This window comes from Gossypium raimondii, chromosome 12, assembly GCF_025698545.1.
Source record: "Gossypium raimondii isolate GPD5lz chromosome 12, ASM2569854v1, whole genome shotgun sequence".
NCBI lineage: Eukaryota > Viridiplantae > Streptophyta > Magnoliopsida > Malvales > Malvaceae > Gossypium > Gossypium raimondii.
Genome location: NC_068576.1, coordinates 34,266,309 through 34,293,563, shown reverse-complemented (window position 1 = coordinate 34,293,563; position 27,255 = coordinate 34,266,309). Strand labels below are relative to the sequence as shown.

Sequence of the window (27,255 nt, the reverse complement as noted above, 5' to 3'; positions counted from 1 at the left end):
GCTATGATCTTATATTGGCAGGGTATGAAATAAATAAAAATCGTTTTCACGAGATGTTGGCCATTTTACGTTCAAATAACGCAGAAGGGGCAGACTACCTTTGCAACATATGTTTCGAATAGTGGGCACAAGCATACGACAACGGCCTACGATATGGCCATATGACATCGAACCTGGCTGAATGCATAAATTCTATTTTCAAAGGAACGCGTCATCTACCAATAACATCGGTTCTGCGAGAGACATATTTTCTTTTGGCGACGCTATTTCTAAAGCGAGCAGCAAGTTATGCAGGCCAGATGCAGGGAGGCCATGTATGGTGCAGTAAGGTAGTTCGAGAAATTAACAAGGCCAAGGCGATGGTAAACACCATGTACACAGTGTCACGATCGAGACAATTTATGGTTTCGCATGACAGAGTTTGACAGACCGCACCAAGGTGTTGTAGGCGGGTAATATTGTGTACACTTGCAAAATAGGACTTGTGACTGTGGGATGTTTGATGCACTTCGTTATCCATGCGCTCATGTTATTGCAGCTTGTCAGAATCTCCGTCTGGATCCGATGAGTTATGTGGACGAAGTGAACAAATTAGAAAACATGTACAATGCCTGGAGACATGTTTTCCCACCGGTCCTAGATGAACGTAGGTGGCCGCCCGTATCTCTTGCTCCTTTTAAGCTGTTACCGGATAGAGAATTACGTCGCAAACCAAAGGGTCGACCTTGCTCGACTAGAATACGTAACAATATGGATATCCGAGAAAAAGCCAGTCAAACGAAGTTGTGCGAATGGTGTAGGAATCCAAGCCATACAAGTCGATCATGCCCTAATCGCAATAGTTGAATGTAATTGTAAAAAAATTAAGTTTGTGAAATTATTAATTGATAAATTGTATTAATGGTTGGTAAATATTTCAAATTATAAAAAATTAGGTTAGAGGATAGTACGAGTGAAATTTTTTTTCCAAATCTAACATTATGTGAATGACAAATTATTATCCGAAAAATTGTATTAATTGTCAAATTATATAAAATTATTAATTTTTAGTACCAGTGAAAACATTTTTCCAAATCTAACATTACGTGAATGACAAACTATTAGGGTTTTTAAGTTTAGGGTTAGGGTTTTCAACTTAATTAGGTTAGGGTTTTCAACTTAATTAGGTTAGGGTTTTCAACTTAATTAGGTTAGGGTTTTCAACTTAAATAGGTTAGGGTTTTCAACTTAATTAGGTTAGGGTTTTTAACTTAATTAGGTTAGGGTTTTCAACTTAAATAGGTTAGGGTTTTCAACTTAAATAGGTTAGGGTTTTTAATTTAATTAAGTTAGGGTTTTCAACTTAATTAGGTTAGGGTTTTCAACTTAATTAGGTTGGGGTTTTCAACTTAATTAGGTTGGGGTTTTCAACTTACTTAGGTTAGGGTTTTCAACTTAATTAGGTTAGGATTTTCAACTTAATTAGGTTAGGGTTTTCAACTTAATTATGTTAGGGTTTTCAACTTAAATAGGTTAGGTTTTTCAATTTAATTAGGTTAGGGTTTTCAACTTAATTAGGTTAGGGTTTTTAATTTAATTAGGTTAGGGTTTTCAACTTAATTAGGTTAGGGTTTTCAACTTAATTAGGTTAAAGTTTTCAATTTTATCACATCAAATAAACTTCTATTTTATTACATTATATAAACTTCTATTTTATTACATCAAATAAACTTCTATTTTATTACATCGATAATATTAAAATAACTCAAAAAATTTAAATTTTTATTACATCAATAAAACTTCTATTTTATTACATCATATAAACTTCTATTTTATTACATCAAATAATATCAAAATAACTCAAAAATTTTAAATTTTATTACATCAATAAAACTTCTATTTTATTACATCAAATAATATCAAAATAACTCAAAAAATTTCAATTTTATTACATCAATAAAACTTCTATTTTATTACATCAAATAATATCAAAATAACTCAAAAAATTTAAATTTTTTTACATCAATAAAGCTTATATTTTATTACATCAAACAAACTTCAAAATATTCAAAATATTTGTACAAATAATTTTAAATACGGCAATCAATGTCTATGCGGGGATTCGATTGCCACATGGCGGCCGTAAATGATTCTGTATTGGATTCCTCCTTTCTCTAGCTTCCGTGGCGGTTGTTGTTCTCCGTGAGGATTCAGTTCTTCGATCAAACATCCGGTTGTCGGACTTGGGACGATGATCCACATTCGAAGAATAGTGTATGTGGAGGTGTTTGCATCACGAAGGACGATGGTGTTTGAAACCCATACGTTGCTGGAGATTGGTAAAAAGGAGAGCTCTCCGACGGCCCCTCTTGCGATCCCTCGTGCCCCGCTGGCCTATACATCGGCGGCCCACTTGGCGTAACAGGAAATGGAGCTGAACCGGGCATTTGGCTCCAACCTGCCATAGGACTCGGAAAAGGATACATATAAGGGTTAGGATACATATAAGGGATAGGAAACGCACCTGGCATCGTCTAAAAAGGCGGTTGAGTAGGTATCATCGGTTGAATTGCCATGTTGGGTGAATGTCTCGGTGCTCTCGTTGGGCCCGGTGATTGCATGGCCGCTGATGATGAGCCGGGTGAATGTCTGGGCCTCGTTGAGGGGCTACATTGTTCGTCTTTGTTGTCTTGGATTTAAAGGCCCACGTCTTTCCCTTCCGACACGTATTTGCCGCTGCCTCTCCTCTGGCGTTAGTAAATACGGCTTGCCATGGATCCTAAACTATGGCATGTATTCTGGAACGCACGCTAACTCCAGAACGATGATTGGTTCCCGAGTAGGTTAATATTCATACCGATTTTCCCACATTTCTATGTACCCGGACCAGTACAAAGGCCATTCCGTACCTAATAGCCGAAGGTCGATTTTGTGGTGATCGTCAAACTCTTCAAGGTCCACGGGAATCGGTTGTCTACATCCAAACTGTCGTAGCACTCTGTCTGTCTGGTGCGGCTCCACGGTTGCGAAGTTGATCAGCACGACTTTGACCTGGCAAGCGTTCGGATTTTGTAAGAACTCTTCCGGAATTACTGCCCGAATTGCCGGATCCTCATATGGTGTTCATTGAAACTATATGAACATGATAGAAATATTAGTTATATATATAATACTAAATACTAAATACTAAATACAAAATATCTATTTGCAATAATACTTACTTGTGCTTCCGACCGTTGGTCCAATAGAAGCCGTATATCTTCAAGTTCAGTAGGAAATTGAGCATGACTTGCCGGATGGTTCCACCTAATTAAATAAATTTTTAGCATACTTTTATTTTTAAAAATATACATAATAATTGTAAAATCTAATATAAAATTTACTTCGCCATGAGTGGGAAAGTATATGGGTGGTCCACTCGAGGACGTAGAAATGGAAAGCGAAACTGTGCCCATGACTGCAGTAGTGACAGGCAACCTCCAATTTTCGCTCTCCTTGGTCGCGCCGCCCCGCACATCTTCCGATACAACGTTGCCAAGACGGGAGACCCCCAACTAAATTCACCGGCTTCTCTAAAATCTACGATTTCCAGGAGCCATCTTAGATGTACGCGGCTCCGTGACGTGTCGAGCATCAGATAACCTCCAATTATTTGAAGAATGTATGCCCGAGCATATCGGATTCTTTCAATTTCGGTTGAATCTTCATCCGAATCAGGGAATGTGTCACGTAACCAGCCCATCTCAATCTTACCTCCATCCATTTTATCCAGAATAACGCCCAAAAGCTCGTAGCACACCGCCTCCCAATTGCTAGATTGAGCAGTCCTGGTGACTGGCTTCCCGTCGACCGGCAATCCCAATTGCAGACTCACATATTCTAGAGTGATAATGCACTCTCCACATGGAAGATGGAATGTGTGCATCTCGGGTCTCCACCTCTCGACCAACGCACTGATTAGTTTCGGGTACAACTTGCATCCCCGGCCTACCGTCGCCACGTGCCAAAAACCCGCTTCCCGCAGGTAGTTCTCTACCAATGGTGATGGAGGACCATGCATATTGCATTCCAATACCCGATCTACAGACTTTTATAACAAATAATAAATTAATAATTATCTAAAAAAACATAAATAAAAAATTCTTAAATAATAATTAAAAATTAAATTTAACACTTACCATTTCCATTTGTTTCACCGATATGTGATGCCTATCAAGACGAGTCAATGATCCGGCTATTGATGAAATCGTAGAAATTTTTACGATTTATAAAAACATAAAAAAATTTTAAAACTATTTTAAAAAAGGAAATTGAGAGCAAATTGAAATTAAATATGGCTTTGAGAGATTTTTGGAATGAAATTGAGAGGAAATTGAAATTGAATATGGATTTATGAGAATTTTGGAAGGAAATTGAGAGGAAATATGAGAGAGGATTTGTTTGTGAAAAAATAAAAAGGGGTGGGGGTATTTATTGTTTTTTTTACCGTTGTGGGGGCCTTTGTTCACGCTACGGGCGACATATTTATACGTCGGTAGCGATGTCTTGACTTCGTGAAATCGCTTCTCTAGGACGCGATTTCTGCTGAAGTCAAGACATCGCTAACGACGTGTATCTTATTCGAGAAAATGAACCAATCCGGTAAATAATTAAGTAGTTGGCCCATTTCGGTAATTAATGAAAAAAATGAGCTTTTTTTGGTAAAATGCCCCAAATTCTGATTTTGGTTCTTATATTATATTAATTTTTTGAATTTAGTTCCCATACTTTAATTTGTTATCATTTAGTGTTTATAATTTTATAAGGTTAGTAATTAATCTAAATTGTAAAAACCGTTAGTTGCTAAAGCATTAATAATTCGAATTACCTACTAAAAATAAGAAGATAAAATTATGTTAATTGAACCCTATGTGATGGCTTGATGATTAAGGGTATTTATCGTTCCAGATGTGGCCAGAATTCAAGTTGCGCTAGTTACATTGGTTGTTTGGGTTTTGCCTCGTTATTTTAATTCACCCAAAAAATTTATGTTAATTAAAGATAATTGTTTTTCTTTTCAAATTATAGTATACTAGGAACACCAAAATTAGAATTTAACCTCTATTTTAAATTTGTGCCAGGCTAGTACTAAAAGTTTTAGTTGGGCTTATTAACCAGTAATCATTTGATGGTTCGGTCGGTGGGTTGTTGGGTCCAAGCAAATTTCATTAACAGAGAGCGGGCTTAATCTGGTTTAATATATACATAAATATTTAAATTTAAAAATTTTATCGAAATTCGAAAATTATGTTAAAATATGAGATTTTCACGTGTCATTGTGATATTGATAGTCAACACCTCATCACTGTAGTTTAATAATATCCGTCATATATTTAAAGAAAATATCAATTTGACTTATTTTTAAGTTTTTCTATGCGTAGCTTTTATGTTAAAATATGTTATTAGGTCTTATACCATGCCTAAGTTACTTATTTATTCTTGTATTTTAATTTAGTAATTTTAGTCTTTTATTTTTCAACCTTTGAAATTCTAGTTTCGACAAAACGATAAGTTAATAAATTTAATACTTGTTGTTTGAGTTATTATTGAAATTTAAAATTTGAAAATTATAAAATTAAAAATAATTAAATTTAGATGGGCGATACGGTGAAATGTATTGCCTTACTCTTTTGTCTCTCACCATCACTAATAACCATGCAGGTCCACTCTAAATCTATGGCTGATACATAATACAAATACTAATAGCACAATTTAACTTTTTTTAATTACATTCTCTTAAATCAATATATTTGGAGTATCTCAAATTTATCCGTAACCGAAAATACATACAAATTAGAATCCACTGAAGTTATAGAAAAACAATACTATTCTTTTTATTTATATATAAATTAAAAAATATAAATGCATCCAATGAATTATCTCAACCCTTAAATGTCAAAGCCTCATGACACCTGTGATTTTTTCTGCCGAAAGTTGCCAATACAGAAAACGTCAGCAATTTTCACTCTCTTTTTTCTCTAAGAAGAAAAATAAATTATTAATAAATTTATGTTAGGATGATTTAGTTTTAAAAAATTAAAAAATTATTATTATTCTCATCCCCTTTTATAGTATTGTTTTTTTATAAAGAAATTTTAAATATTTTATCAAAATTTAAATAAATTTTTGATATTTGATATTAAAATTAAATCTACTTGAATTTAATATATAATTTTTACTCATCAATTTGTATTAATCTATGATACGAATTATCATTTAAACTTATTAATTGAACTTTTTAATAAAACAAACTTAACATTCACTTAAATAAAACTTTTGGATAATTTAATAATTTAAATAAAAATTTTAAATAATCATTTTATAATTTTTTAATTAAAAATAGTAATTGTTAAATTAATTTTTTATCATATAAAAACACAGTCAATAAAGAGACCAAAACCCAGAAAAAGAAGCTAAAGCGGGGGCATCTTTATGTCCCTAAACTAAATTCTCTAATTCTAAAACAAATGAAAATCTCTCAAATTCCACAAAATTTGCAGTCTTTTTGTTTTATTTAAACTCTATAATTTAATTTCCCCTCGTTGGATTCACCATTCCCAGTACCAAACCCTAGTTTTCTTCTTTTCTTTTCTCTGTAATTTTTTCCAAGAACATTCTTCAATCATCTTATTTGAAGGGTTTTTTTTTTTTTTGCTTTTGCCCCCCTCCCGTGTGTGATTTGAGGGGTTTAATATTTTGAGGATGGATATCGAGCAAAAACAAGCAGAGTTAATCGATCACTTTGTGAAGAAAGCGTCAGCTCAAGTTGGTTCAGCTATTGGCGCCGTAATTGTCGAAGCGACGTCGCATGCTTCACTCTTCGCCTTCTCCGAGATCCTTGCCGTGCCTACAGTCGCTGAGGTTAGAACCTGTTCCATTCTCTATTTATTTTTCCCTTAAATCTAAGAAACAAGGCCGTAATTAGTTTATCCTTGTTGTATAAATAGTTTGCTTACTGTTCAATAGATACCGGCCATAGTAGCACCCTGTTTGGCTGATGAAGAAATTGAGTGAAAACCAAGGAAACTGAATTTTGAGATTGATATATTTGTACACTGTTTTCCTGACTTTTATTTTGTTTTAGCTGTTTGAATTTTTATACATAGCAGAGGAATACCTTCAAGTAAATTAGGTTTGACATTTGAGGGATTCTTTTGTTTAATAAAAAAAAAAAGAAGAAGAAGAAGGAATTCTGGCAAAGTGGTTTACTGTTTTCCTATTATTTTCATTAATGATGATTGTTGGGGTTGTTCATTAGTCTATGATGTTCAAATTTGGCTTAGCTTTACCAGATTTATGGGGAATTTATGTATATAAATCATAAAAGCGGGTTGCACTGTCCTAGCAATTAAATGATTAGTCTTCTATTAGCTTGTTGCTTTTTTCTATATATGTTGTTTTAGTTTTCTTGATGATCAGTTCTTATTTTCTTTTTTTGGTGTCATTTATTAGTTTACTTATAATTATTTGAAATCAATGTACCCTTTGCAGCTTGAAGGAACTGAAAACTCAGTTTACCTTGAGTTGCTTCGGTTGTTTGCACATGGCACATGGAGTGATTACAAGAGTAAGCTGGAACCTGAATTTAATACACTTATTTCCTTTTCGTACCATAAGTTGTTCTTTTGAGAAAATTTGAAGATTATTAGTAGTAAATATTTGTTGCTTCTGTGTGTGTGAAGACTTTTATTGAACAATAAGGAGTCTGAATGTGTTATTTTCCTTGGTGGTTGAATTTAAACATGAAAAGTGGTCAGTTAGAGATGTTTTGCCTCTTGTAAATGTTAAGGATTTAACTTTTGTTTTTTCTTGTGGCAACTTTCTGTGAAATTCATGATAATTGTGAATATAGAGCTACTGAGAATAATCATAATATGTAAACTGTTGTTCGGCTAATATTGTTAAGGTAATTATTTACACTCATGTGATTATCCAAATGGAAATTTCAAGGACCGCTAATTTACAAGGCATTACATTTAAATATCAATTGTCCAGCTTAGTGATTTGGCCATTTTTAACCCTTTCCATATTCTCTCTCTTCATTGTTGCTAGTATCTTGAGTCTAACAGTGTTTGTCTCTGATGTTTATTGTTCCAGGCACAGTAAGCATTAGGATTCCTTTTACCTAACTAAGCTACTTGATATATTTCTCAGTTTTGATTGTTCTTATTTTTCTTTTACTCAGCATAATGTGATTAACTTTAGCTGTTTAAACTGTATAACTAGGTAATAGTGGTAGTCTTCCTCAACTGCTCCCCGATCAAGTTCTCAAGCTAAAGCAATTGACTGTCCTTACACTTGCAGAGACAAACAAGGTATTCTCTGAGATATGAGGCATTGGCAGATCTAAATATGCTATTTTCTGGTCCTGTTAGTGGTTATAGTATGTTTTGATATTCTTCAATCATGCCACTTTCATATAATTGACTTAATGACACGATGGAACAAGTTCTCTAGAATTGCCTGCAAAATGTTTAACACTTTTTTTATCTGAATTCTGTTATTCTCCCTAATTGAATGACATGTATTTGTATGTTCATGAGAAATCTTTGCATTTGTTTTTCATGTTGATTGCATCAAGTATATTCACTTTTATAACATACCTCCTCCAGGTCCTACCGTATGATCAACTAATGCTGGAGTTAGATGTCACAAATGTCCGTGAACTTGAAGATTTTATCATCAATGAATGCATATATGCGGTAGGTAGTTCCCTAGCATGATTCTTTATTCCTTTTAAATCCAGAGACTTACTCTGGAAGTCTGGATCAGCCTTGTGGATTTGATGCTTTGATTTCATTCAATACATGCCATGTGCTTTTTTAAGAAGGAGGGTTGACTTTTAAGGGAAGCAAATTGTACCACTGTTAAACTGAAAGCGTGCTGATTGTTCATTCTTTCTCTACTTCTTGTTAGGGTATAGTCAGAGGAAAGCTGGATCAGCTGCGAAGATGTTTTGAGGTATGAGTCCTCACCCTTCAAGGCTTTTCTCTTTTCATTTGTTGCTTATTCAAGTTCCTAATATTTGTTATGGAAGGTCCAATTTGCTGCTGGGAGGGATTTGAGGCCAGGACAACTTGGGAGCATGATACAAACACTATCAAACTGGTAAATCTCTGGTTCTAGTAAGGCATGCCATTAAGGTCTCTGTTCATGCTGAAGTCTTTATTGATACTTTTTACTGTCTTATGTTATATTTGCTTTTGGCTTTGTCAAATAAAGCTAGCTAGTTTAAGTAGGCTTGATGGTAATGCAATGTTAAATTTGATCAATATCATGTTATATATCTAACATCTGTCCATGGATGAGAACCTAGGTTGGGCACATCAGACAACTTACTCATCTCAATTCAAGAGAAGATAAAATGGGCTGATACAATGAGCGAGTTGGACAAGAAGCATCGGAAGGATGTTGAAGATAAGGTGGAAGAAGTAAAGAAGTCAGTTGCCGTCAAGGTCGGTTGAATCTAGTTTTCCTGTTTGCGTTTTTGCTGTAATTCAGTGTTGGACTATTAAAAAGCATGGTCCCCTTAAATATTGATATATATATGAGGAGGGGGTGATGCTAGGAAAGCGAGTCCTTTTAATTCTTGCAAATATGCATATATAATTACATAGCATGCCATAAACTTCACTCATTCAATATCAAGATATGTTGGTCGATGTGGCTTACTTACGTTGTGGCAGAAGTTACACACTGTAAGCAGGCCGACCTTGACTTTCGAGGGATTGAGGAGATCTACTCTGAACCTGGTGGAGTGATGGACTATGAAGAAGACCGAATCCGACCCAAGAGGTGATTTCTTTTTTTACTCTCTTTCTATATTCTCAAATCCGATCTTTACTGGTCTTTAATGTTGTAGATAATTTGGTTAGGATGACTTGTAAAATAGGGTTAATATACCATTGGGTTAAATCACTTTTTGAGGCATGAACTTGGCAATTTTCCCCACATTTGGGCCTGAAATTTTTTTTGTCCAAGTGAGGCCCTAAACTAGGCAATTGTTTTCATATGGGGGCTGGAACTTTTTCTTTGGTCCAAGTTAGTCCTTGAAATGTGGGAACAAACTTGGACAAATAAAAGGTTCAAGCCCCAATGTGGGAACAGTTGTCAAATTCAGGGCCTAACTTGAACCAAAAAAAAAAATCCAGGCCCCAATGTGGGAAAAGTTGCTAAGTTCAGGCCCCAAATAGTGATTTAACCTTATACGATTTGGTACTTGAGTTCGGCTTCAAGGTTCAATTTGATACCAAGTATTTTGGGTTCCCAATTTGAGACTTGAGTTTGTCTTCAATTTTCAATTTGGTACCCAAACCAAATGATATCATATGGTACAATGAATATCTAACACGTGTTCTCAAGTAAAAAATTATAGGTGCTTAATTGGGATAGAAAAAAATCAGGTGCCAAATTGAACATCGAAGCCAAATTCAAGTACTTAAATGGGATAAAGAAAAACTCGAAATATCAAATTGAAAAAACTCAAGTACTAAACTGAACATTGAATGGTACATTAACCCTGTAAAATATGACTACAAACTGACTTGCATCTTATTGATGTGGGCAATTTTACAGGAGACGGCATCCATTAGTCTGAAGATAGAGCATGAAACTGATTGGATGGGTGTTTAAAGTGACCAAACCAGATTTTTGTTCAGGACATTCCAGCAACAGATGATTCTCTGCATTTGGGACAGCTGCTTTGGTTTTTTAGTGAATGTGTCATTGTTGCTTAAGAATTTGAGGATTGTGTTAAGCTTGTGTTGAACTCATTGTTAATTCCTATTGAGTTGGGAAAGAAGAAAGGGATCAAATCTGGTGGTGTGGCTAGAAACCTTTTAAACATTTAGATACCCAAAGATATACAATTTTAAATTAAATTTCAGATCGTCTTATATGAATCTATTTTTATTTGGCAAAACATGGGCTGAATTTTTTTGGATCGGTGTTGGGTTGGTATTAATATCTTGAATTAGCTAACGTTAATGTTGTTTTTTTCTTTATTTTGAAAATTGTATTATTTTTATTTAATATTTAGTAATTTTTATATTTTTATTTACCACTTTAGATATATAAACTTAATGCCTATCCTAAAAAAAACAAAAAAAAAAAACATTTAATATATATTTTTAATAATTACAATTATAGTATAATTTATTTTTTATATATATGGTATAAATTATGCAATACATAAAAGATGTAAACCTTGATTCTCAACCCTATTGTCGGGTTCGAGTCACAAGGTGTCATATTCATTGCCGGAGCTATTATAATCGATTTAACGTCATCATGCATTTAATATAAGTGAATTATGCGTAAAATACGTTATCAATTTCGGGTTTTATATCAGCTTACGGAAGCTCCTTTTTTAACTTGGGTATGAAATGAGATCAAATTGTAAAAATGTCAAAACATTAGGTTGATGTTGCGACACAACATGCTCAGTAGGTCTCGTCACAACGTTCAATACTCGGCGTCGCGTTGTGGCATCGCAACTTGGTTTTGTTGCGACGACATACGTTCGACATTGTGACATGACAAAGTTGTCATGCCATGGCACGACGCCGAGTATTGAACGCTACGACAAGGCCTACTCAGTATGTTGCATAGCGACAAGGAACTCCCTGATGTTATGACGTCAATCCGATATTTAGAAATTTTTACAATTTGGTCCCATTTCAAATCCAAGTTAGAAAAAGAGCTTTCGTAAGCTTGTATAATACCCGAAATTGATAACGTATTGTATTATATGCATAATTTACTTATATTAAATGTATAATGGCGTTGGATTGAGTATGATTGGTTGTAGTTGCTCAGACAATGAAAGTGGCACCTTGTGACTTGGACTCAACGATAGGGTCGAGAATCGAGGTGTTACAAAAGAAAAGAAAAAGATATTATAAACTTAAAAACAAGTTGAATCCAGTATCAAGTTTAAACATGAGAGTCTAAGCTTGGTTTGTATTTTATAGAGGTATAATTTGTTTTGTTTAAACTTATTTTTCGTATTTAATATTTTGTTTAAACTCTCTTGAATATCAAGATGTCTTTCAAGCTTGAACAAGTGCTGCGGTTCAAAGCCCGTGACCATTGCACAAATAGCATCCCATGGAGGTCAATCTATTAAATGAGGCTTGTTTGACCCACTTGAACTGGTCCTATTCAAAGAACAAGTGACAAATCCTATCTACTTGAAGCCTTGGTGGTCCGGCGAAGCACTTATGGAAAGTTAGGACTACCTTGGTAAATATGGAAGTAATCTTTGAAGATATGTAATCTGAAAAGATTTGATTTTGTAATCTTAAAGGATTGAGTCAATCCCTTAAGAATCTCAATTATAGATAGGTTTTAATCTCAACGGTTGATGTAACCCAATCTGTATCATTAGTTTGGGGGGAGCTCAACTATAAATAGAGGACTTCCCCTTCATTTGTAATTAGGGGTGAGCAAAATTCGACTCGATTTGAAAAATTCGATAAAAAATTCAAATTTTGAATTAAACAGTTCAAGTTATTCGAGTTAATCAAGTTATTCATATCAACTCGAATAAAAAATTAAAATTTTTGGTTTAACTCGAATATGAATTACATAATTCGAGTTATCTAAAAATTCGAATAAGAAAAGGCAAAACTACGCCGTTTTGATAAATGTTTACCCATTAAGTTAAAAGGCAAAACCATTATATTGTTTATGTAGTTAAATATTCTTGTACTTCTTCTACTAATTAAATAATCGGTCCATGTATGTAGTTAAATAATCTTGTACTTCTTCTATTAATTAAATAATCGGTCCATGTAAACATGACATTGAGTATAAATAACAGGGTTCATTAACTTGAGTCGAGTTGACTCAAAATTTTTTGACTCGATTCGATTTGATTCGAAAAAAATTCAAATTGAGTTTGATTTTTAAAATAAGATTCGTAAACTCGACTAACTCAAAATTTGTTTACTCAATTTGACTCGACTCGATCGAATGCTCACCCATATTTGTACTCTTTCTAGAGTAATAGAATATTTTGAGAGCATTTACTCAAACACTTAGCATGTAACATCTCATACTCGACCCGATCATCGGGTCCGAGCTATAGAGGTCCGAGCTATAGAATGTCACATTCGTTGTCGGAGCAACTATGACCGTTTATATTCAATTTGAGAACATTAAAACATTTAAATACAAGTATAAAATTTGTATAGTAGGATAAAGAATCATTTTCGAGTCTCAATTAAGCTTACAAAAGCTCTTTTGCTAACCCAAAGTTGGATTAGGACCAAATTATAAAGTTTGCAAAATGCCAGGTCAACGTCGCGACTACAGGAGCTCTTCGTTGCAACGTTGAAGGACTGATGTGCTATAATGTTCATAGTGCTTGAACCGTTTTGAGCTTACCTTTCTTTGAATCCATACCAACCTAAACCTCAGAACATTACAAGCCACTAAGCCCTATGTGACCGTAGCGTCTTCATTTACAAACCGAAACTTGTAGAAACTTATTGAAAATGAATAAGTTGATTTCTTTCATACATAGATACATCATGTTTTATTGTCTTATTGTGATAGAATAATGTGTAAAATTTGGTTTTCTTAAACTACCTCTACTTCTGTTTGCTCTGTAATTTCTTAAACTAAAACAATTTACTCTCAAAACTCTGAGTTTGCAATGCATCAATTTTGAGTTGTACAATAACAAGACTTGGTACATAGTGCATGCCCATTCATCAACTGTCAAATAAATTCATTATTCAAGGGTCATCTCTTTTTGCATGTTTTGAATGTTTGCCTGAGGACAAACAAAGACTTAAGTGTGGGGGAGTTTCATCTGCTATAATTTGATATTTCAAATTAGGCTCATCGTGTCACTTAACGAGCTTTTTTAAGCAATTAAAATGTCTTTTTAGTTGTTTAGCTTAATTTTAGTTTTTGCAATTAAATAAGTGTGAATGCCTCCTTTTACTCATTTTAAGACCCAAATTGGCCAATTGTGCCATTGGGGACCCTAACAATTGATTGAGTGTTGTAGGAACGTGTTGGTGGTCAAATTCGAGCGAGAACATCATTAAAGGAAGGGGTATCAGAATATCAAAGCCTAAAAATCACGATAACCTAAATAGTGTTGAAATAAAGAGAACGGAGACCACCTACAGTGGTATTGCGATACCTAACACCTTAAGGATCCCCCATTTTAAAATTGTCGATGATATCACGACATCTATACCTAGGTATCGCGATATCGATATCGTGAGGAGACAAAAAAAAATGACATCATGGGTAGCCTTTTCCAATTGAAGCACCAATCAGAAAGACATGTTTAAGGGCTTTTTGGTCAACAATTGTAGGTCAGAATTTGCTACTAAAACAACCAATTTTGGCTGAGGAGAGAGAATAAGAGCATTAGGCATAGTTTTAGATAGTTTTCTTTAGTTTTTCTCTTAGGTTTCTCTTCATCTTTTCTAGGTTTTATCATTTTCTATCTTTTTCCATAGCTGTAGCTTCATTTTCTCTGCATGTTCTTCTTGTTATTTCCATTTCCTAAGTTTGTTAAGTTAGTTATTATTGTAGTTAGGGTTTATTTGCACCTTTAGTACCTCTCCTTTAGTTGTAATGACATTAAACTCTTTATGCTAATGCTATTTCAGTTTCTTTTATTTTCATCTGTTAAAAACATCATCTTTAGTGTTCTTTGTTTATTATTTGATTGTTAGAAACTTGTCTTTACTTTTCTTTTAAGTTTTCTAGGTTAAAAATCCAAACTTTCATTTTCTTGTTGACCTTGATGTTAATGGCTACCATGTTTCCTTATTTATTGTTTGTTCGATTAGTTTTTATCATGAGTAACTAAACCTTAAGGGGGTTGATTGATGGAGATATGGTTTTTTAGTAAGGGACTAAATCGTAATAAATTGGACTAAATTGAACAAACCTAAAAACTTAGGATTGACGCCCTTAAGGGAAAATCTAGGAAAGTGAGACCAATAGGTAATCTTGTTGAGCATCTATTCGTTACTCCCAGGTTAGCCTGTGAGATCGAGAGATAAACTAGATTAACTTGTCTCATTTGGTAAATTTGATATCGAGAGGTAAAATGGAACCATTTTTTGGAGTTTAAGTAATTTAGATCCCTAATTCGAGGATTAGTGAACCACATCAAAATTAATCAACCATCGTTTTTTATTTAGTTTTTAATTTTGTAACTTTGCACACTTTACAACTTAGCCCTTTGTAGCTAGCTCGTTAATCAGTATAATTACTCTTGACTTTATGGTTTGTTGTTCTATAGTGTTTAGCAATTAGTTGGTTAGACTCTTTATTGTGCATACTTGTAGCTAAAATCAGTTCAATTATCGTCTTCTGTAGGTTCGATCCTCGGAGTACTCCGTACCTCGTTCTACAATTGTATTACAACTGGCTTGTCACACTTGCAGACATAACACATGGTTATTGATTAATTGTTGTTTTTAGTGTTGATTTTTCTTGTAGTCCACGAGGACGACGAGAGGCGGTCAAAATGTTGGGAAATGTGTCCATATTGTAGTAACAATATAATTGCTTTCTATTTATTTGAATTATAAATAAATAAATTTAATTTCACATTTCACTATTATGTCTTTTGTATTTTTGTCTTTTATATTTTGCATGCATAGAGAAATTGTGACAAGCAAATATTAGCTCATTGATTGTCTAAGTTCAAACTGAAAATAAGTGACATTGTAAGAATGTTTACATTACGATAAAGTTAACTTGTAACACCCCTTACTCGAGACCATCGTCGGAATCGAGTACGAGATGTCATCCAACTTAACTTACCAATTCAGAGCATAAAAATTTACTTTTAAAATTAAATTCACTGTTCACAACAAAACTGTCCACTTGCGCGACTGTCACTAATTTAATTATATCTCGAGTTATGAAACTCAAAATTTAAATCCGTAAATTTTCCCTAAAATTAGACTCATATACCTTCTTACATAAAATTTTTAGAATTTTTGGTTTAGCCAATTAGTATAGTTTATTCATTCAAGTAGCCCTTATTTCAGTACTCAACAGTTCTGACCTCTTGGAACTAAAAATAAATTATCTCATTGTACATAATTCATATAATGTTATCATTTCTTTCTTTTGAAAATAGACTCACTAAGGAATCTAGACGTATAAGTTATGACCCATAATTCTTTCTGTACAATTTATAATGATTTTGTAAAATCAGAACAGGAGACTTCAAAAACCATTCTGACCCTGTCTCACTAAAATTCAAATATCTCAAAATATAAAATTTCTTTTCGTACACTATTTATTTCATGTAAAAATAGACTTGATAAACTTTAATTATATATATTATTCACTCTCTAATTCCATTTCTACTATTTATGGTGATTTTTCACATTCATGTCACTGCTGCTGTCAAAGAAACTGCTTCTTTGTATTAGCTACCATTTAAACATACATAACACCAAAACATAATCTTTACTAACCATTTCAATAGCTAATCTTAGCCATATCATATGAACATACTCAAAATGATTAAGACTCTATACATGCCATAGTTTTAAACATTTTGAAAACACATAATACCAAGATGGTTATGATAGTGTGATACGAGCTCCGACGATCCCTAATTCGAACAAGCTCAAATCACTATAAAACAAAGGAAAGGAGAAAATGTGTAAGCTACAAATAGCTTAGTAAGTTACATGTAAACAATAAATACTCATTTAATAATTGACATTTCTCTCATATAACTAATCAAACATTTCTTAGCAATTTTAATCACTTACACATGCATAATCTTACCTATTTCACTTGCACATGCACTTATACACTTAACATTTATCACATATGCTCATTCTTTTAAACGTACCTGCATACACACTTCATTTCATATTCACTTTAACTCATTATTAATCTCATTGAACACTCGTAATATACACAGATACGTAGAGATTTAGCACATAAGTGCCACACTGATATGTAGCCGAAGCTACCACTGAAATGTAGCCGAAGCTACCACTGATCAATAACACTGGAAATGTCCACGGGCCTGTTCGCACAAGCTGTCAGGTGTCTGCAACACATGCTAGATCACCCGGAACCCGGGACTCACTGTAACACTGTAACACTGATCTCTAGTGACATGTCACTTGTATCCACTTCCATTCCTAAGTTCAACTGGGAATTTACACTTAACACTTTATTTTCAACACTTTATCACTTGAATAATTCATGAACAATTTTCCTTCCACATTCAATATAGATTCACATATCAAATAAAATTCACAATTTATAAAAATATATTGTTATTATTTACACATAACTTACCTCGGATGCAAAACGACTATTTTTGTAATTTAGTCGATAACCTTCTCTTTTCCCTAATCACTTCCACTATTTCTTCTTTCTTCATATATATTAACACAATTTAATGCATTTTATCAATATTCCATTCAAATACAATTCATACACAATATTTTGGCAAACTTACATTTTTTCCCATAACTTTTCAAAAATTCCACTTTTGTCCCAAAGCTCGTAAAAATAATATTCACTAAATTCTTAAATTTCAAACTTCACTAAATCATATTTCATGCTCATAACAGCCCTCAATTTCACAAAATCACAACTTTATGCACACTTTACCATCTTTCACAATTTTGTCCTTTTTCAACATTTTCATCGAAATTCATCTAGTAAAACTTGTAATTAACACTTCAAACATTCATTATCTAACATCACTAATCAATTTACAATTATATCATGAATGGGTCAATTTTTAAACTTTAATTTCATTTAAATTAAATGGTAGAAACATGAAATTCAAGTTTCAATAAGCATAAAAATACGAAAATAATTAAAAACGGGGAAAGAAATCACTTACAATTGAGCTTAGAAAAATCAAGAACCCTAGCCTATAGAACATGAAAGTTTCGGCAGCAACTCTTCAATTTTGAAGAAGATGGACACTTATTTTTCTAGATTTACCCTTTTGTGTCCATAACACTATTTATGGTATAATTGCCACATAAACACTTCCAATTTCATGCAATAATTCAATTAAGTCATTTAATCACTAATTAGACACACTTTGCATTTTTCTCAATTTAGTCCTAAAAATACAATTAGGCACTAAATCATTAAAATTTCCTATCCATAATTTCACACAATATTTCATTCAATCAGTAATTAATAAAAATTTATAAAATTAAACTATTTCACTTCATATTTGTGGTTACGAAACTACTATTCCGATTAGGCCCTATTTCGGGCTATCACATAACTTACTTCAGTAGATCATCTAAATAAGTCCGTAATCCCGTAAAAGAATCGAAGTAAGCATTTGATTCAAATACTGAGAAGAGTTATTATGTCATCTATAATTTCAATTGGGAAGATGACTAGTCTTGGCTATCGGAGCAGTTGACTCCACGGGTAGAGACATAGATGTACTCATTGGTAGAATGATATATTGGACTAGACCCAAGATGAATTAATTTTGAATCCATTTGTGAATTAATTCACTTGTGACATTCATAGTGTGATTTACCTAAATTCTGAGTTAGCCATTGACCATGCGTATGCAACTCATGTGCTTTGATATAAGTGGAGGCTTATGCTCTAAAGTTGATCGAGCCCATAACCAGTATTTTGCCTACATAACTTCTGTATGACATTGCTTTACTAGCAACAATGAAATTCATAGCTCAATTAAAGAGTTAATGATATCATCTCATTGGCATTGCGTGGATTGATAAATATAGAATGTGGCCATCGGTTTCTAGTTCTCGAATGAGCAATTATCACAGCCATTTGTTGATAGTGATCATATTAATTATTAAGAAGACACAATGGTGACAATGAGATAAAATAAAATTGTATTGAGTGAACAGATTTAACTCAAAGGAATTAAGGATATCATATGAGAGTAACACACACATGACGAGGTCATTGAACAAAACAGTTGGATGAATTGCTTTCGTAAATAGTATACTATAAAGAATTTTCAATCATGGTACTTATTGTGGATTGACTCTATGATTAAGTAATTGCGAATTATCGGAACAATGCTTCTGAACATAATTGTAGTTACTAGAGCCTAATTGTATATGTCCTATTGGTCCCTCCACTAGCTCAACAAAAGCTCGATCTGACTGCATTTGAATTAGAAGAAGATTCTACGACTTTTGAAATAATTTAATTGAGTCGATTTATTCAATGTGGAATTAAATTAGGTGGTCGTGAGAATTACTCAACTAAATAATTTGATTAAAGAATTTAATTAAGGAATTTGATTAAGGAATTTTCTTGAAAAATTAATTTAGAAAACCTAAGTGATTTTTCTTGACCGGACCAATCGGGTCGTCATTGACCTGGACCGAACTGACAACAACTGAACTGGCTCGGGGTGCTGTAAAGGTGTTGCACCTATATCACCAAACACGGCGGTGCCAGCAGCTGCGACGGCGGCGTCTCGATGGTCGGCAATAGTTGGTCTTCGGTTGTTGAATAGTGGAAGAGTTACACTCCAACTGGGACTCTACCAGAGAATTTGATTTTTGAAATTAAATATTTCAAAAATAATATTATTTTAATAGTTTAATATTAAATTAAATTTAATACTTATCTATTTTATTAATTTAATATTAAAGTGATTATCTTAATATTAAATTTAATCTAATATTAATATTATATTAATTTATTATTAAAGTGATTAAGTTTAATCATAGTTGAACTCTTTAAACTCTCCCTATATAAAGAAAGCCTTGGGTCATTATTGTACACACACTTGAACTCAAGAGAAAGTTGTAGAGAGAAAATTCTCTGAATAGATTATTTCAAAAAATTTCTAGAGATATTTTTCTAATTTACAGCTTAACCCAAAAGTTAAGAGAAATTGTGAAATTACCCCACTGGTACTTTTTGTGAAAAATTTTCTGATTCGAAACGAGCCCACACTCGGCAAACGTGAGCTTGAGGATAGCGGAGAAGACTACTCGGTCGAAGCACTCATCCTAGACAAATCAAAAAGGTACAACCAAGATCTTGTTTTGGAAAACTTTTTAAAACTCTGGTTTTTCCCTAAATTTATTTTTCGCTGCATTTTTCAAACCAATTTTTTCCAACATTGACCTCATAATTTAAACTGGGTTAAATTAAGATGTACTTGATAAACTATTCTTTCGACCTCATTTACTTAGATAACTTCCTAAGGTTGTCGATCCTAGGGTTTAAGTACACATAATTTAATCCAACTAATTCTAAGGCAAACCTTAATTCTTCAGTTAATTAGTGTTGCATCGAATTGTTAATCTCCCTAATGTTTTAGTTCATCATGAATTTAGATGCAATTTTCCCTAAATTCAATTCAGATATTAAAACAAATATCAAAATAAAAGTAAAGGGAAAAGAAATTTTGATCATTTGGATGTCGATTGAGCTCGAAATCTAGAAACCCATTAACAGTCGTCAAGTGAACAACAATTGAAAGCCAACACAAGAGAAAAACTAAAAATTATTAAAGAAAACAAAATAAAAATTGAAATTGAATCCAAAATAAAAGTTGACAGCAAATTCCCAATGAAAACAAACCCTAATTTAGAAAACTAAAAATTAACTAAAGGAATAAGCTACCTAATCAAGCATTAAGCATTGTTATTTATAGTTATCGTGTTTTATGACCATATTAGGTCTATTACAAGTGAATAAACAGAGTTAAAATGAGTTGTGCAGACGAAAACATCCTCAGCTGTAATTTGGCCTTCGTCGAATCAGTGTCGCAACACCCTATAGTCGGTGTCGCGACATCGAAAATGAATTATCTCTCCTGGAAGTTTCAAAGTTACATGTCGCGACATTGAGTGCTAGTGTCATGACATCAAGGCCTTCGTATTCCTTTACATACCTTTGAAGTTGGATGTCGCAACGTGGAAGAGTTGGTGTCACGACATCACCGACTTTGCTCTCCTAGCTTGCATTCAAAGTCCATTGTCGCTACACTGAGAATTGGTGTCGCAACATTGCCGTCTTTGAATCCCCATTTTGACCTTCGAAGTTGGTTTGTCCCGACACTACCAGTGGATGTCACGATTGTAACACCCCAAACCCGGTCTAAACGTTATGACTGAATCTGGCGATGTCACATTGTAACACCCCTTACCCGTATTCGACGCCGGAATAGGGTACGAGGCATTACTAGAAGACATACATTTGCATACGTATTAAACCGAGTTACAAAATTTCATCTGAATTAAAACTTTTAAATTATTAACGTGCTTTTATAATTCTTTACAACATATCCTCAAAATATTATATTCATAACAAATATGGCCTACGAGACCCGATATTTACCCATGTAATTCAAAGCTTCATTTCCATTTCATTCAATTCACAATTTCTCATGTTCACAATTCAAATCAATTTCTCAATCCAATATATATATTTCAATCATCTAAGAATATAATTCAAGTTACACGAACTTACCAGGCTAAATTACAAAAATATCAAAATTTAGAGACATTTTGATAATTTTCTATTTTCTCAATTTCCACTCAATCTTGATATAAATTAATATTTCATTCAATTTATTAATTTAAATAATAAAAAATTCATTTCATACAATTTGGTTACTTTTTGACATTTTTACAAATTTACCCTTAAAATATTACTTTTATTCAATTTAGTCTTTGGACCTAAAACATGCAACTTAGCCATTTTTAATGAAAACTCATGCTAGTTGAATAATCATATATTTTACTCCTCCTCCTCTCCATTCCACATCCTTAATGTATATAACATGCTTATATGTAACATTATCTATAATTTCACTATTTATTTATTTGTTCATTCAAAGCTGTCCACTTGAGTCATTGTCACAAAATTATTTATATCTTGAGCTATGTAAATCTGAATTAAGATCCATTAATTTTTTTGAAACTAGACTCACATATATTATTACTATAAAATTTTCAGAATTTTTTGTTTAGCCGATAAGTATATTTTATTCTTTAAAGTCATCCATGTTCTGTTGTCTGACAGTTCCGACCCTTCTTCACTAAAAATTAATTATCTCCTTGTACAGGATTTAGATGATGTTTCCGTTTGTTTCTATTGAAAATATACTCATTCAGGATTCTAAGCATATAAATTTAAGCCCATAATTATTTTTCTAAAATTTTTGGTAATTTTCCAAAGTCAGAACAGGGGAACCCAAATTCATTCTGACCTTATCTCACATAATTTATTATATTTCATGATTTACAATTCCATTACTTACATCGTTTCTTCTATGAGAAACTAGACTTAATAATATTTAATTCCATATTTTTTTTCATCCTCTAATTCGATTTCCATAATTTATGGTGATTTTTCAAAGTTAGCCTACTGCTGCTATCCAAAACGATTTAGTGCAAAATGTTGATTACTAAGTTTATAACTTCCTTATTCGTTTTCTCTATAATATTTTCCATCACTTTCTCTTATTTCCATTCACTAATATATCAAGAACATAAGACTTTATTTAAGAAAACTCTACTATAACATCATTTCCATGCTTTTTAATAATAACAAACTTAAAAATATATTGAAATCTTGATGTTCTTACCTTGTCCTATTGATTTCAATCTTTAACTTGATTTTCTCTCTCCACCAACTTCTATTTCTTGAATCTAACTTGATATTCTAGCTCCCCATTGTCTCCTTGTTATCTTTCTCTCTTGATGGATATGAAAATTCTTTTGATTTCTAAGTGAAAATGGTGAATTTTTTGTGAAAGGACCAAATTATAAAGAAAAGAAAGTTTCTTTCTTTCTTTTCTCTTCATATATTGGATGCATGGGAAGAAGATGAAGATTCGTCATCTTTCCTTCCATATATATACTAAATAGAATAATAATAAAATAATAAAATATCATTTAAAAATTAAATTAAAATATTAATAAACTAATATTTATTTAATTAATTAATTTAAAATATCACCAACATCATCATTACCTTCTAGATTTCTCTCTCTTCTAATTGACCATTTTGCCCTTTATAATCTTTAAAAATTTCATCCTTGAGTCATCACTTAATTTGGTAAAATTGTGATTTAGTCCCTCAAAATTCTTTACCTTTTCAATTTGGTCCTAATTCATCCATTTTCCTTAGTTTTTAGATTATTCCACCCTTAAAATATTTACACTATTGGTCCTTAAACTTTTTTGTATTTACACTTTAACCCCTCAAATTTTGATTATTTACTCTTGGGCAACAAAACTTTTCTCACTTTTACGATTTAATCCTTTCTTGAATTAATATGTCATAATATAATTCCCAATGTTGCCATAACTCAAAATTTCCTTCTTTGTCACTTTATTTTCTTATTTTACTATCAAGGATACCTACTTTCTTACTGTAGTAATTTTCGGGGTATTACAGTAGTAATTTTCGAGATATTACAACGACATTGGAGCCATTTTTTAAATTCCTTGGCCCGAAATGGTATCCTGCACACTCAATTAACCCATTAGTAGTTCCTTAAGCCTGTATTGGCCTAACGGGGCATCAAAGCACCTAAAAGTGCGTAAAAATGATTATTCTATTGATATCGGACATAAATTTATTAAATTGAAAAATTACTAAAAAGCTAAGTAAACTGCTTGAAAATAAGCTTATTAAGTGCTGGAAAGAACCTCATTTGCCACAACGAATTGTGCCAGATCATGTCCTAACTATGGGAGTAGCACGATGAGTGGAGTTACAAATTGACAAGTGGAAAGGCAAGGAAGATTTTGAGGTAATCCACTTAGATGATTACGACCTTGTTTTTGGCTTGAACTTCCTTGACCGGATTAAGGCGTGTCTTTGTCATTTTGCTAATTGCATTCTTATATTTGATGATTCGCAACCACGATGTGTTGTGTTGGTAAATCGAGACATGAGCGTTAGGACTAAGGTATTTTCGGCAATCTAGCTAGTAAAGGATGTTTCATATTGGAGGAACATTGACTTGGTAGAATAAAGCACCACGAAGACCTCCTCAAAAGTACTAGAGGAGCAAGAAACAAACATGAAGCTTATTAAGTCATTAGTGGGGCTACGACCTATGAGAGAGGTGGGTTGTGCATTGGACTTTGGAGGTAAAGTGGTGATGCAGACTGGATAGTTGAGATGAATAAATGATGTGAGCGAGGTACATCTCAAACACATTCTTAGTGTTTTTCATTTTAGCTTACCATTAGCTTGGTAATGACACAATAGCCCTTTCAGAGTTCTGAAGCGGGTAAGTCGAGGGGCTGACAAATCAAAATTGGTGGGAATACTCACGATTAACCTCGTGTTCAATGTGGGTGTATCGAAGCCTATTTGTGAGGATCAAGGGGATCTCGATCAAGGCAAGTAAGAGTGGTGGGCTCTTATGAACTAAATGTACCAATGAGTGGAAAGGTTCGAGCTAGGAGATGATGGAAACTGAGGCAAAGGTTTCGAGGGGCGAGACTACTTGATAGTGAGACTAGTTGAGAAATAGCCAAAGCATCGAGAAAGTTCGATAGTGAGTCCAGTTCCATTCCGAAGACGTAACGAGGGCATTGCGAGAAGGGTAAGGGAGAATGTCACGAACCACGATTCAAAACCCGTAACCATTACACAAAAAACGTATCATGGAGGTCAATTTATTAAGTGGGGCTCATTTAACCCATTTGAACTGGCCCAGTGAAACACTTATGGAAAGTTAGGACTACCTTGGTAAATATGGAAAGTAATATTTGAAGATATGTAATCTGGTAAGATTTGATTTTGTAATCTTAAAGGACCGAGTCAATCCCTTAAGAGTTTCAATTGTGGATAGTCTTTAATCTCGATTGTTGATGTAACCCAATCTGTACCATTGATTTTGAGGGAGTTCAACTATAAATAGAGGTCTTCCCCTTCATTTGTAATCATCTCATTCTTTGTACTCCTTCTGGAGTAATAGAATACTTTGAGAACATTTAGTCAAACACTTGGCGTGCTTTGCTTTCTTGTGGCATTTTTTGTTCTTTCGTTGCTATTTTGGCTTGAGCTGCTTTCGCTTTATTTTTGGTGCATTGGGGAATTTCTATAAAGAATTCTCACTTTGCAAGAGTTAGGTTGACTTAGACGAATTTGAGCACAAGAAATTATCTAAGGTCACACGGATTGTGAGACTAAAATTCTAACCCCGTAACACAAATAATTTAATCTTTGAAAAGATTTGAACTGAACTTTAATTTAATAATAAAAATATAATACTTTATTTAACTTTAATAAAAAAAATATCAAATATTATTAAGTTGATACAATACCCTAAAGAAAAATTGATTATGATTTAATTTGATAATTTTTCAAATTGATTTAATTCGGACGTGCATGAAATAGAAATCCTTTTTTTATGAAATGCTTTGATTGTTGAAGATGTTCACCATTGATCTTAGCTTAGTCCTTTACACCGTACTAATGTAGGCAGGCTACCAACTTTCAAGTAATTTTCTTTATACGACAAAATGATAACATCTCACGTGAGAATTATTTACACAAATAATTAATTAATATATTTTAATTTCTTTGCTTTCGTTAGTTGGAAAGGAATATTCAAAGGCATGTTTTATTAAAAAGGATAATCACAAATCTCAAAAGAATAATCTTTAAAATGAATATAAAATTTATTTATTTTTGTGAATTACAATATTAAGATAAAATCTGAATAATAAACGAGATTAGTACGACTCAAACTCAGGTTACTTCTAAGGCGGTGAACACTTTTGACTATCAAATCATCACGTGGGGTTCAATACAAAATCTATTTTGATTCTATAAAAAAAATTAATTAAAATTTTAAGAATGATTATAATTTATGTATAAAATGTATCTTGCAAAGGTTTTAAAAATTATGAAATTTCACGTTATTGTTATATTCAATAACGAGAAATTAAATAAAAAAAGCGAAAAAAAATTGAATGTCGAATTTTTAATTAAAAAAGCCCAAAACTATTGTTTTGCTAAAAATAGAATAAAATTAGTAGTAAATCACTAATTTTTCCATTTATCAGATAACTGTCAGGATCAACTGATTTAATACATGTTTAGTTCAAACTCAGATTTAACAACTGAGTTAATCTCATTCATCCTCCGTTTCGACGTGGGAGTTCCGTTATCCGACGTGGACGAAGCCGATGATAACCAAGCCGAAGACGAAGCAGGCTCCGGAGACCGCCGCTTGTTATTGCTCACTCTTACCGGCTCCACCTGATCCGACCCAACAAGGTGAGGGAAATTCAGCTTGGCTTTCGCGCCGCGCATTTCGAAAGCCGCTCTATCATAAGCCAACGCTGCATCCTCGGGCGTCTCGTAAGTACCCAACCAGATCCTCGCACCTTTCCTCTTCGGATCCCTTATCTCCGCCGCGTATGTCCCCCACGGCCTCCTCCTCACACCCTTATAATGCGCCTTCTTCGGCAGCGCGTGGGGTTTAGTTTCCACCACTTCGGAATCAGCATTCACTTCTCTGGTCGGAAAGGAGACATTTAATTCTCCAGCGACGGCGAAATCATCCAAAAACTGATCAAAGGTTATCCATTGATCAACATTAATAGTATCATCAGTCGCCGGACATTGAGTTTCAAAATCATCTTCCAAAAGATACCGACCAATAGACTCCAGAAGGCCGATATCGACACTTTCTCCATACATTTTCCTGTTTGACGTTGACACCTGAGACTGGGACGCGTAGGTTTGAATTTTTTTGAGTCCACTTTGATCATATATATAACTGGATTTTCCTTTTATTTCAATGATGATCCTATTTCTGGGAAGTTTCACTCTCAGGGGGTTGAGGCTTTGAAAATTATATGTAATTTGATCACGTTTTTGATTTGCCTCTTTAATGTTTGTTTAAACCTTTGCTTTTGTACTAAACAATTAATATGTAATTTGATCACGTTTTTGAATTATTATCCACTTCTTCCAAATATTTCTCAACCAAAAATCCCCCACTTACTCTACTAAATAATTCCCACACTAAATTATTTTTAAATGTCATTACATTATTTGAGATTTTTTATTTAAGTCCCTAGATTGTGAGGTCCAAGAGTTGATTTGGCGATCAGTACAGTGGATTAATACCCATCGGCAAGTAGAAGAACATATATTATATCCAAGTTGATTTGATGATCAGTGTCGAAATTTTAAAAAAAATTTTGTTTGGATTTTGGTTTGTAAACTTATAACATTTAAAGTTGTTTCATGAAAAAGAAA

The 27,255-nt window shown here is 33.2% G+C and overlaps 2 protein-coding genes across 5 annotated transcripts; one reads left to right on the top strand and one right to left on the bottom strand.

Annotated features, from left to right (window-relative positions):
• The first annotated feature begins 6,418 nt into the window (after positions 1–6,418).
• Positions 6,419–10,903, top strand: LOC105763742 (COP9 signalosome complex subunit 7). Of its 4 annotated transcripts, none has more exons than XM_012582077.2 (9): positions 6,419–6,879; positions 7,510–7,585; positions 8,245–8,333; positions 8,631–8,720; positions 8,935–8,979; positions 9,056–9,126; positions 9,335–9,473; positions 9,725–9,813; positions 10,594–10,903. In XM_012582077.2, the coding sequence occupies exons 1-9, from the start codon at positions 6,721–6,723 to the stop codon at positions 10,613–10,615; spliced, it is 780 nt and encodes a 259-aa protein (XP_012437531.1). In that variant the 5' UTR covers positions 6,419–6,720; the 3' UTR covers positions 10,616–10,903. The 4 variants fall into 4 exon arrangements, with proteins under 4 accessions (XP_012437531.1, XP_052481652.1, XP_012437532.1 ...); XM_052625692.1 differs by having other exon boundaries at positions 9,708–9,813; XM_012582078.2 differs by having other exon boundaries at positions 9,705–9,813.
• Positions 10,904–26,017: 15,114 nt separating this feature from the next.
• LOC105762417 (ethylene-responsive transcription factor 2) lies at positions 26,018–26,737 on the bottom strand. The gene has a single exon (XM_012580225.2). It carries the CDS (start codon positions 26,689–26,691, stop codon positions 26,074–26,076), a length of 618 nt encoding a protein of 205 aa, XP_012435679.1. The 5' UTR covers positions 26,692–26,737; the 3' UTR covers positions 26,018–26,073.
• Between the last annotated feature and the right edge of the window lie 518 nt (positions 26,738–27,255).

What these genes read in the sequence shown, in the direction of transcription:
- LOC105762417 (XM_012580225.2), bottom strand. Translation starts at nt 26,691, where the DNA reads ATGTATGGAGAAAGTGTCGATATCGGCCTTCTGGAGTCTATTGGTCGG.
- LOC105763742 (XM_052625693.1), top strand. Translation starts at nt 6,721, where the DNA reads ATGGATATCGAGCAAAAACAAGCAGAGTTAATCGATCACTTTGTGAAG. An exon ending in AGAAGTCAGTTGCCGTCAAG is followed by an intron (nt 9,474 to 9,667) that starts GTCGGTTGAATC and finishes TTCAATATCAAG; the next exon opens with ATATGTTGGTCGATGTGGCT. An exon ending in GACCGAATCCGACCCAAGAG is followed by an intron (nt 9,814 to 10,593) that starts GTGATTTCTTTT and finishes GCAATTTTACAG; the next exon opens with GAGACGGCATCCATTAGTCT.